This window comes from Schistocerca americana, chromosome 2, assembly GCF_021461395.2.
Source record: "Schistocerca americana isolate TAMUIC-IGC-003095 chromosome 2, iqSchAmer2.1, whole genome shotgun sequence".
Lineage (NCBI taxonomy): Eukaryota > Metazoa > Arthropoda > Insecta > Orthoptera > Acrididae > Schistocerca > Schistocerca americana.
Window position 1 is genome coordinate 505,881,589 of NC_060120.1, and position 12,742 is coordinate 505,894,330.

General features: G+C 41.2%; 1 protein-coding gene across 1 annotated transcript in view; it reads right to left on the reverse strand.

Annotated features, from left to right (window-relative positions):
- Positions 1–6,300: 6,300 nt before the first annotated feature.
- Positions 6,301–12,742, reverse strand: part of LOC124595086 (juvenile hormone esterase-like) — a 66,325-nt gene continuing 59,883 nt past the window's right edge. The window contains exons 8-10 of the mRNA XM_047133676.1: positions 9,897–10,050; positions 8,963–9,098; positions 6,301–6,613 (exon numbers count right to left, since the gene is read on the reverse strand). Coding sequence (XP_046989632.1) covers positions 6,445–6,613; positions 8,963–9,098; positions 9,897–10,050 — 459 coding nt within the window. The 3' untranslated portion in view covers positions 6,301–6,444. The remainder of the gene's footprint in view (positions 6,614–8,962; positions 9,099–9,896; positions 10,051–12,742) is intronic.

Genomic DNA, 12,742 nt, shown 5'->3' on the forward strand with positions numbered 1-12,742 from the left:
CTCCTAACGTGGCTGCGAAACAATTGTCTGTAAATCGCTCCTGTGGCGGTCGCTTTAGTTCGTTGCGCCCTAGTGGACTGTTGATGCTACTTGTTTGTAATACTGCGTTTGGTGAACGATGAGTAATTTAATTTATTGTGTTCACATTGATTGCTGCCGTCATTTCACTCCAGATGGAAGTCAGTATTGATTGTGCGTGGATAAAATTTAAGACATATGTAAACAGAACATTGTTCTGGCTGCTGGCTGAGGTTAGACTACAGGTGTGCCCGAATGATGGTTTACGCTGAGATAAGAAAATTCATTTAGCAGTGATACGCACATCTACAGACGGCGGTAGTATCGCTCACACACGGTATAAAAGGGACTGCATTGGCGGAGCTGTCACTTGTATTTACGTGATTCATGAAAGGTTTTCGACGTGATTACGGCCGTTAACAGACTTTGAGCGCGGGATGGTAGTTGGAGCAAGCCTCACTATACATTCTATTTCGGAAATTGTTAGGGAACTCAATATCCCAGATTCAGTGTCATGAGTCTTTCGAGAATACAAAAGTTCGGATATTAACTCTTACCATGGAAAACGCGGTGGCTGAAGCCCTTCACTTAACGGCGGAAAGCAGCGGAGTTTGCATGGAGCTGTCAGTGCTAACAGACAAGTAGCACTGCATGAAATAACAACAGCAATCAATGCGGGACGTAAGACGAACATATCTGTGAGGATAATGCTTCAAAATTTGGCACTAATGGACTGTGGTAGCTGACAATCTAGGGGAGTTCTTTTGCTAAGCGCACGGCATCGCCTGCAGTGCCTTTCGTAGGCTCGTGACCGTATCGATTGGACCCTAGACGACTGGGTAACCGTGGCTTGGTCAGGAGAGTCCTGATATCATTTAAGAGCTGACGGTGAGGTTAGCTGATGGTGGGGTTCGAGTGTGGCGTACACCCCATCAAGCTAAGGACCCAAGGCACTACGCGAGCTGGTGACTCCATAATGATACGGTTCGTATTTACATGAAATGGACTGGGTCCTCTTGCCCAACTGAGCCGATCGCTGGCTGGAAACGGTTATGTTCGGCTATTTGGAAGCCATTTCCAGCCAGTCATGGACATTATATTCACAAAAATAGGTGGAAATTTTGTGAAACACAATGCTCCACGTCAGCAGGCCACAATGTTTCCCTTTTCGAAGAAGGTTCTGGAAAATTCAAGTGAATAGTTTTCTACCCAGAGCGCCTGACATGTATCCCATCCAACATTTATGGGAGATTATCGAGAGGTCAGTTCATGCACAAGATCCTGCACCGGCAACACTTTCACAATTATGGGCGGATTCAAAGGCAGCTTGGCTCAATATTTCTGCGGAGGACTTACTGCGCCTTGTTGTGCTCATTCTAAGTCGATTTGCAGCATTATGCCGGGCAAAAGTGGGCCCGAAAGAGTATAAGGATCTATCACATGACTTTTATCACCTCAGTGTAAGTCTTTCTTCAGTACTGGCTACTGCGGACCTCGTTAGCACCCAGGCTTACGGTTGTTGATTTCGTTAAATGTATTAAAGCAACCATTTATGTGGTTCTTTAGTGTAAGCTACGAGTATCCTAGCCATACTTAACAGCGTCGATTCAGCTCTGTTACTCAAGGCTAAGGTTAAATAACAGTGCAAGATATGAATGGTGAATAGGGCTATCCCCTGATTAGTGATTGAGGCATTGCATATTGCAGTTTTTTCGCCTTAGCATGGACAGGTTACTAATTGTTAACAGCAAGGCTACCGCCAAAAATCCAGAGCTGCTTAGTACTAAGCTATTCGTAAAGCGCGCTGTCCAGTGTAAGTAGCGCTTTAACGACGTGGCGAAGTGTAATATTGGGCCAGATTAGAAAAAGTAATAGCTTGACACTGGTAAACTGGTTCTCTGTTTATTTGTGCTGCCAAATGTGTTACGACGTGGTGGTGTCTTGTATGCGTCCTTGTGGCGAACGCTAATCAGCAATATATAATTTTTTAAGTTTTGATCTATTATTAATTAGATTTTCTTGTTAAGTATAACGTCCTAAGAGATTAGAAATAATTAAAATCGTTTGGTGATCATGTTATTACACCTCTTCAAGATATAGTTGATTTTTCGACTATCGAAACACTTATAGGCTTGGAGTTCATTATAAAGTAATATATGTTTCACTCCCAAAATTCGGATTTAATTATCGCTATTAGTTTAGAATTTTTAGGGTACTAGTGAGATGTTTTGTACTGACGAGAGACGTTGCCAAACAATCACTTTGTAAGTCACAGCGTTCTTGACAGATGACATTAGCCTCCCTCCTGCCAGAAAATAAACTGTTGTGCGTGCTGACAGTTGAGAGCCAGTTTCGGAATCCACAGCTGGTCCTTTTCGCGATAATCTTCTACAGTTGATATCATTTGGTGCAGTTATGCCCTCGCTGCTAGGAAGATGATCCATCAGGTGTTCCAAAATTTGTATAAACGCAGCGCTCCACTCCTTAACCATGTACTCACTACAACATATACCAGCTGAGTACGCACCATTGTACAGGTTTTCCGTTGGTCCACCTTCTCCTCCGTCTGCCTCTGGCCCTTCTCCTCCCCACACTGTCTCTCTCCTCCTTTTCTCCCACCTCTCTGTTGCTCTTCTCTTTCCCCTTTCTCCGACCATCCCCTCCTCACACCTCTCTCTTTGACCCCCTCTCCCTCCCTGTTCTCTCTCTCTCTCTCTCTCTCTCTCTCTCTCTCTCTCTCTCTCTCCTTCCCTCCCTCCCTCCCTCCCCCTATCCTCGTTGACCACTTACTCCTCTTCCCCCATCTCTGTCCATCACCACCTTCCCTCTCCTTACCCATTTTCTCTTTCGCATCTTCTTTCACCAAATTATCAATCTCATCCCACTGGAAGCTGGTGCATCCTTCTTACCCCCACTGTGTTCTGTGCAGATAGCAGGTAATATATGGACCAAGTTTGGTTACAAACGATTCCGCGCTATAACAGATGCTTTTTACCCACAGCTTTGCCAGGGTACGCACGTCTCACATAGTTAACAAACATATTTACACGTATTTCACCCGTTTCTCCAGCGAATTTCACCCAGCTGTTTAGTTTTTACGCAGCTCAAACTTTCTGACGTCACCTTTCTCCAACAAGGTGTCTTGCAACGATATAATATGGAGGTACGTTCAGTGGTATATTTAGATACGACCAGTGAAATGTGCTGGGAAAAAAAGTTAGTAATAAGGACGTAATAAATGAAAATGTCATGCATGGTGCATCAGTTTTTCACGCATCTGAATGTTTATGACGTCATATGTCCTGAAGTAGCTGTCATACAATGATATAGTTTTGCAGATACATTCAACGGTTCATGTAACAATGTCTGAAAAACGTGTCGTGAATACGGTTAGTAGTAAAGAAGTAACAAATTAAAACGTTGTGCCTAATGCGGTAGTTCCACTACAGTAGGGCGAAAATCAAGTAAGCGATAAAATTTTGTGTTTTCATCATTTTGTGAAGGTTCTCAGCGAGAAAGTTTCGTAAAGATTTGAAATCGAGTATAAAGTTCGATGCAAGCCACTAAGTGCTCTCGTTCTCAAATGCTGTATGAATAAATTCAGAGTATTTGTGTCATGACTTAAACTGCTTTTTCACCCTCACCCCTTCAATAGCTACGTGGATCTTACCCCCACGGGGATTCTTTCCGTACAATGACTAATATGTGCACCAAGTTTGACTGAAATAGGTCAAGTGGCTTTAAGAGATGTGGAGCATCTGAAAAACATTTTTATAATATACAGGTATATATAATTTTTACAAACTCCTGAAATGCTTCTTATCTTCAGCGTCAGCAATTTAATTCCTTATCTCCCAGTTGTTTAAGAAAACAAGTTTGCGTGTGAAGTGTAATACCTACTACAATCGAATCTCTGCAGAAACGGAAAGTTTTTAGATTAATAGTAATTTGATATTAGTGTTATAAGAAAGGAACCCCCTATACAGGTAAAGAAATTACCCATCAGCCAACAAGTTATCGAAAAACGGAAATAAAGCTAGCCGGACATTGATTTACACACTTTCAGGATTCGAAGCCAGTCTCAATATAAATGTCCTAAAAACCAGTTTCATTTCAACAGTTTAACATTTTTTGTAACGTACTGGATCTCTCTACAATCTACAATACAATATTTCGGTAGTGTCACTCCTTTTTTCTCTTGGTTCTTGTGATCTGGGTATCGCTCGTTCTGGATATATTAATTCTCGTAGTCCGATGTGTGACTAGCACTGAGCCAGATGACGCAGGAATAGGACAACGTGTGATGAATGTTGTTTCGTACATTACTTAACGTGATGTTTCCGTTCATTTATGTCATCTACGTTGTATGTCATATGTAAACTTTTATATAATATTTGCATCTATATTTTCTGTTTCAGGGGGCTATGTCCACAGAGACTAATCTGTGTGTTACACTAAGAGGAACCGACAACAGAGGGACAGTTGGGTGGTGAAGATAATTAATGGAGTTTGATGGACTAGTTAGCGGTTGACAAGAAGGACACAAGTTTCATTAAATAATCTTAGGCATTAACTATTGGTGTGCAAAGTTGTAGGTCATGAAGTTTGAGAGGTTAGTCAGGAAGAATCAATAAGAGAGAAGTGGCATACGGAAGAACTAGGGAATGTCGAGATACGCTTGACGTTCTATGAGGCTATAGATACAGCAGTAAGGAGTAGCTCAGTAGGCAATACAGTTGAAGAGGAATGGATACCTCTAAAAAGCATAATCACCGAAGTTATAAAGAATAAACATGGTAATTGCGAAGAAACCATGGGTAACAGATCGACGAAAGAAGGAAGTACAAAAATGTTAATTGAAATTCAGGAATACAGAAATACAAGTCGCTAAGGAATGAAGTAAACAGGAAGATCAGGAAGCTAAGACGAAATGGCTGGACGAAAAACGTGAAGAAGTCGGAAAAGAAATGACTGTCGTAATGGCTGTTTCAGCATATAGGAAAGTGAAAATGACGTTCGGTGAAATCAAAAGCAAGGGTGGTAACATTAAGAATGAAACGTAAATTCCACTGTTAAATGCAGAATTTCTAAAATCATTGTGGGAAGTGGTAACAAAACGGCTGATGACGTTGGTGTATAGAATGTATGAGTCTGGCGACATACCATCTGACTTTCGTAAAAAAATATCATCCATATCATTCCGAAGGGTTCAACAGCTCACAAGTGCGATAATTATCGCACAATCAGCTTAACAGTTCATGCATCCTAGCTACTTACAAGATTTTGATAGAGAAGAATGGAAAAGAAAATTGAGTATGTGTTAGATGATGATCAGTTTGGCTTTAGCAAAAGTAAAGGCACCAGAGAGGCAATTCTGAGGTTGCAGTTGATAATGGAAGCAAGACTAAAGAAAAATCAAGACATGTTCATAGGATTTGCCGACCTGGAAAAAAGTTTGGCAACGTGAAATGCAGCAAGGTGTTGAAAATTCTGAGAAAAATAGTGGTAAGCTATAGGGAGTGACGGGTAACATAAAATGGAGGATTTGTCGACCTGTAAAAAACGTTCGGCAATGTGAAATGGTGCAAGATGTTGAAAAATCTGAGAAAATTGGCGGTGAGCTTTAGGGAGTGACGGACAATATAAAATATCTACAAGAACCAAGTGGGAAAAATAAGAGTGGACGACCAAGAACGAAGTTCTCGGATTAAAAGGGATGTAAGACAGGGATGTACTCTTTCGTCCCTACTGTTCAATGTGAATACGGAAGAAGCAGTGATGGAAATAAAAGAAAGGTTCAGGAGTGCAACTGAAATTCAAGGTGAAAGGATATCAATGATACGATTCACTGATGACATTGCTATCCTGAGTGAAAGTTAAGTAGAGTTACATGATCTACCGAATGTAAGACAGAGACTGGAATACCTCCAGCAAATAATTGGGCACATAGGTTGCAAGTGCTATTCTGCGATGAAGAGGATGGTACAGGAGAGGAATTCGTTGTGGAACGCATCAAAACAGTCAGAAGACAGATGCCTCAAAAGAAAAGGTCATGTTGTACTGTTTAAACATCACTGCTACAGATCGGTTTAACTTGTGTACTACTCTTACTCATAAAAAGGATGTAACAATTTTGAAGATATTCTTTCTGAAGGTGTGAGTGAGAGAACATTAGTGAGGAGGTAAACCTTATTCAGCGTGGACAATGTCTCCAATAAATGATCTGAAAAAGTTTTCTGGTTTTGTCAGATTCTGAGTCTTTTTTACTGTCTTGAGACTTCCTCAAATGGAATTCCGTTTATTGATTGCAGCATACACAAATGGATCTGTTACAGCACTACATAAATCAGTTAAGTTACTTCTGAGTCTACGGAATAGCACTGCAATGCATAGCAGCATTTTTCATGGTGCTTGTCTTGAGGACAATCATGCTCTCAGTCTGTAGAGCTTGTCCCAGAAATCCATCCTTTCCTTGATGAGGTCCTTCTCGACGCTCAGTCCATCCTTTGTTATGTTCAAGTAGCAGAGATTGTCTTTCTTGAATGGAGTCCATGTCACAGACAAAATGGGATCTTCAGGATCTGGTGTGGGATTCCTGTGAAATGGAAATCATAATGTTACGACGTACAGATAAACAAATATGCATTTAAATAAAACAAGGTGGTGTGACGCTTATATTAAGTCCCATAAGATTTCACACACATTTGAACATTTTGTGACGCTAATGAGAGCAGTGGCCACTGAGGGCACTGGTCGGTTGCGAGGCACCCGATTCCAAGTTTCCATTCCATGCAGTCTCGTTCTCAATGATTGTTCGACAACTGGTTGATATGGACCGGATTCACTGACAGCAGCAATTACTGTCGGTTTTCAAACCGACAGTCAGTAGTAGGTCGTGGCACATCTCTCTGGTGTAAGTCAGTTAGGACATTTATAAAACCGCTGGTCTTACAATGTGTTACATGACTACTAGTAGAACGAGGGTGATTTGATAAGTCTGGAAAAAAGTTTGTTTCGTAAACAACTCATTTTAGTTTTCGATATAGTCTCCTTCCAGGGATATACACATGGTCCAGCGACCCTCCAGATTGTTCATCCTATAAGATATACAGATTGTGTCAAACTCTGCAAAATACTCATTTACTGCAAAAAATACCCATTGACGGCAACTGTCAATGATTTGATGAAAACTTATTTCCAGCAAGCCAAAGTACAGAAAGGAAGGAAGATTGATTTTAATGTCACGTCAATATCGGGGCCACTACGTGCGAAGCACAAGCTCAGATTGTGTCAAGGATCTGGAAGGAGATCGGCCGTGCCCCTTCAAAGGAACCATGCCGGCAATTTCCTGAAGAAATCACGAAAAATCTAAATCTGGAAGGCCGGACGCGGGTTTGAACCGTCGTCCCGAATGCGAGGCCTGAATGATAACCATTGCGCCACCTCGCTCGTTTACTTTCAATATAGCGAACGGGAAGAAGTCACCTGGTGGTCTGCTGAATAGGGTGGATGAGGAACTAATTCAGAACACAATTCATGCACTTGCGCTCCTGTTATCACTGATGTCTGGGATGGTGCATTATCCTGGAAAAATAGCACTTTTTGTGTACTAACTGTGGTCTATTTTCAGCCCATGCAAGTTTCGGTCGATCCAACAATGAAACATATAGGGCCCAGTTACTGTTCTGCCATTTTCCATGTAATCTATAGAATTATTCCTTAGGAATCCTAGAAAAAACAGTGGCAATCACTTTACCAGATGATGAAATGGTCTTTGCCTGCTTCTATCAACTTTCATCAGTCTTTGTCCATTGTTTCGACTGTCGTTTTGACTCTTGTGAGTAATTACGGATCTAGGTTTTACCAACAATCACAATTTGGCGCAAAGAGTCTCGCGGATTGCGATTAAGCGTCGTCAGGTATTGTGTTGAAATGTTTGCCAGACCCGCTTTTGATCGACTATGAGCAATCGCGACAGTCAGCTTGCACACATCTTTTTCGTATTCGATTCTCCGCAGAGGATATTATTCACTTGTTCAGTTGCGTTGTCTACGGTCTCAGCAATTTTATTCGATGGACTTGTATTAACATATCACGGATTTTGTCAACGGTTTTCCTTGTGGTGACCACAATTGTCTACTGCTTCGTCTTCGATGCTTGTCCGACCACATCCAAATTCATTAATCCAAAATTGAATGGTCTGCTGTGATAGCGCAGAGTCCGTGTGAATTTCATCCAATTAAGTCTTTATTTGTACGGCAGATTATCCCTTCAAATGAAAATGTTTAATACCAGCACGAAACTCGATTTTGACCATCTTTAATCGCAGTCAACACACTGGCCAATTCAGACGGCTATTAGCAATCAACTTTGCACTGAACACTGTTGAAATTCTTTATATGATCCATAGAATAATCAGCCTTACCAACCATGAAGGCGCAACAAAAATGTTCTATTATTTCATAGTAATTTAACCGACTTATCAAACCATCCTCGTACGTTAGATAGTCCAAGGTGATACATTGACAAATTGGGCAACTTTATTCACGGTATGGTCATGGAAGGTCAGGGCTCGACAGGTTCTTTCTGCCTTCCTGTCACGTCTTCACTTTGAGCGATCTCACTGCTCAGTTCCCGAACAACTAACTGGCACAAGCGAACCACTGCACTGCCATGACTTACGTCTGTAGTGCAGGGTCACATGACCGAACAGAAATAATTCTGCATCATCGAGGGCGCTCGAAAATTACCAGTGTGCTCTTTTAACGGGGTAAAAAATATTTTGTCTGATGAGTTTACATATCATCGTTACACTTATATCTGTTCTTATGTCAACGGTTTATTCAAAACTAAAAACCTTGTCATGGCGCAAGAAGAGTTTATGAAAAAGAGTCATATCTACAGCTTCGAACGACAGACATTATTATTCAACTGCAGTACTTACCCCTTAGTGGCGAAGTTAGTCCACATGCGGGTCATACGCGCTATTGCTTTTCCTTCCACCGTTTCCGGTCCTTTAGGTATGTCTTTAAACATTTCTCCGGAGAAGAAATAGGGGATGTCATCGCCATGAGATGCCCCTATAAATATAACCGATTATCACTGCAGGGTATGTTACACTGTATGTTAGATATTTTCTTAAAAAATTAAATCTGGTTCCTCCTGATTTGATACTATATCCTTATACCTTTTTTTTAATAAGCTATCAAAAAGTTTCCATATGAGGGCGTTGCTGCATTCCATATGCAACGTAGCGCAATCCAATGTCGGTATATAAGCACTGAAATGCATGCAGCGGATTAATTTGGCGTTCATGTCTTTGGGACGTGCGTGTGGTAAATGAGGAAGCATGAACTGTGGTGACGCTATAAGCAGATGTGTCGGAACGGAACCAACGTGCTGCTATTCTTTTCTTGGTTGCCGAATGACAAACACCGATAGACATTCATTGGAGAATGAAGAATGGGGGCTTCATGCCTGTCGAAAACCACCATTGTGGTTCTGTGCCGGACGCGATTCGACAAAAGATGTTGGTCGATCTGGGAAGCCAGCCCCATTCTTTACACTTGAGACGAGCCCCACACCCCCTGACAGTCCTGATAATTCCCAATGTGATTATAACGTCCTGGGTCCTTTAAAAAGGCCCTGAAGGATCGACGATTCTGTCGGAAAACTATGTGCAGCAGGTATATGGACTTCTTCAGGAAGTCGGACATGTTTTACCGAACGCATATCTTCAGGCTGGTGTGTCGGTAGCAGAATTGCCTCAGAAACTCACGGAGATTTTTCCAGATCAGCATACCACTTCTGCATGTACGGTCTTCGAATGGAAACTTTTAGATAGCCCCTTATATTTCGATTAAGAATTACGTACTTACCGGCAATTTCTTCTTTGGTGAAGACCTTCTTTAACATGTTAAGATTCGTGACGACGTCAAACTGGTAGAAATACACCGGTTGTGCCCCGGCGACTGCAGACTGCACTCGTGCTGCCACAAGGGCGGGGTATACGAAAACCAGGTCGCCGCGCAGCTGTAACAAGAGAAAAGTCCTCAGACTGAGATTGATCAACGGCCTACATAAGTACTATTTGCAGAATAATAGCATCATTCTCCCATTATGGCTGAAAACGCAATTTACTGATACTACATTCACTACAATATATTTCGAAAAATGTGTCGGTTTTTTTTTATATAGGCTAAACCAAATAAAACAATGGCTCGGAAGAGGGTCGTGAAACATTACTGCGAAGTGCTGACAGTGAAAGTATCGAATTCCTATGAGTCGCGTCCCACTCAATGAAACGGACGTTGAAGTTTCTTAATTGAGGCACTATTTTATACGCTACGTAGCACACATAATATATACTTGGAAGAAATATATAGAGATAAACGATTTTACTGAAATGTCTTTTTAGACGCTTTCGACATCGAGATCTATAATTGTAGGACTATCCAGCAAAATTTGCATAAAAATGAGTTAGTACTGGCTGCGGAACATAAAGAATTTCATTTACATAAACAAATTAGCTTTAATCTACTTCTCACTTTTTTGCAGAGGAAAAGAGAAAGCACTCTTTACGCCAGTTGCACTACTTAGCATCTAAAAAGCACTACTATACCAGTAATGAAGTGTGCACCGGAATTGTAGTGAATGGGGACGAACAACCGATGTGTAAAGAAGTGGTATGTCTACTGAAGTACTGAGGCATGGTGAGGTGCATTAGAAGCTATCTCAGTCCACAGATAATTTTGTAATGAACACCACAGATGGCAAGTAAGCTGAACAAGAATGGACATCCCCTTTGAAGAGAAATCAGAGAAGGTAGACAGGCAAATGTAGGTACTAGAAAGTAATTGGAAGAAATCTTTGCTAACTGAAGAAATTCTTCAACTGATCGACGAAAGAAGGTGCACACAAACATTCATGAAAATGAAGTAAAGCTGCAATATAAGTCTCTTAGGAACGAAACTAATTGGCTACTGCAAAAGTACGAAAAATTCGAAAGGTATATGAGCGTGGAAAGGACAAAATCAGCAAATAAAAGTAAAATCAGACTTCGATGAATTTTAATGGCCAGTTCGTCATCATTAAGAGATATTAAGAATCTAGGTTTTGAAGCAGAGGAGATACAGGATAGATGGAAAGAGTACATTGGAGGCTTTAACGACGGGGAGAAACTATCTGATGACACAAGTGGAGATCGATAAGGGAGTCGTAGATGATCCATTATCAGCATTTAAAACTAACTTGCCCACAAATAAAGTAGAAGGAAGAAGCAAATAAGGAAGAAGCAAATCTTGTTGAATGTACTTTGGAGGATTATTCTTTCAAGCAAAGCATGTGCTTAATGTAGGTGACCTTCACCATCCAGCCGTTTGCGTCTCCCTTCCACCTATGTTTTCCGTCCCGTGCGACGGTTAGGTGTTTACCGTTTCTACGTCGAGACGTGATTTGAAGCTGAATCTCAGTTGGCAGCTGAAAATCTTTACAAATAGGTATAAGTGGGGGTGCTGCCTTGGCCAATTGCCTTTTTATCTGTTAACGGCTTACCACAATTGTTTTGACTACGGTATCTGCGTGTAATCTGATGACTTAAGATTTTCACTCGTTTTGCTTAAAAGTTACTCCTCTCTTCATGAGGCTACCATTGTATGCTGTGCCTTGGGGCGTGTACCCAGAGGTTGCTTAGAGAAGGGGCAGCGTATCGGGCATGCTCTAAGCAATTTTAGGGCCGTTCGCCCCATTGTTCTTCCTTCCTTTTAGGTAAAACTGAATTATTCGCTGTGTTTTGGTTACACACATTCTATAGGTGTTTATTGGCTGCCTGTTTTGAAGAATGTTTTCCTATCACGTTATAGTTGTTATAACACACTGTTTGTGGCATTCTTCAGTTTTATATCTAATCCCTTCAGAATCTTTAAAGAGATAGTTTTATCAATTATCTAATTGTTCTGCAATTGTTTTACCTAATTGGACGGTTTTTGTTCCTTCATGTCAAGATAATTCGTACAGTTACTTTTCTCCTGAGGAGTGTTTACAAAAATCTTGATACCAATGGTATTGAATCCTTATTTTTCCCGGGCTTTCCACTCCCAGGCAACCTTATGCCAGTAGTGTGTACCATGTGGCAAATCGGAAAGGAGGGAATCGAAGCATTCCAGATGAGGTGCTATGAAAGGATGGCGATAAATGACTGAACTCTTAAGATAAGACGTGAGGAGGTTCTACGCAGAAAAAGCGACAAAAAGGAAATGGAAATAGACGGATAAAAGGAAGGGATTGGATGGCAGGACAAGTGTAAGGACACCCGAAACAAAGAAGTTGAAGCAAGAGAGAAAATCGTGGCGGTCCGAAATAAAACAAGCAGAAAACTGATGGCCCAATACTATGGATTCAATACATGCCCGTGTTAGTACTCCACGTAATACGTAACTGCTTCAGTCCTGAAACTGTCAATAGAAACCCACAATCAACTACCCTCCAATTGTTGATGTTACGAATACCAGTTGTTCGTAGTTTTGGGTATGAGTAACGATGCAAATGAGATACGCTAGAAAACTTCCTGTTGTTGACGAAAAGCGAAATATGTATGTAATTGTTTGCTGTTTCATTTTTTATGTTCTTGTTTAACTGTATCGCTTCGGACAGCGGAATCAAAGGCCTAATTTCGTCGCTGCTACACGCTGCACCAATATGAGACTACATAGGAAGACGGCCATAT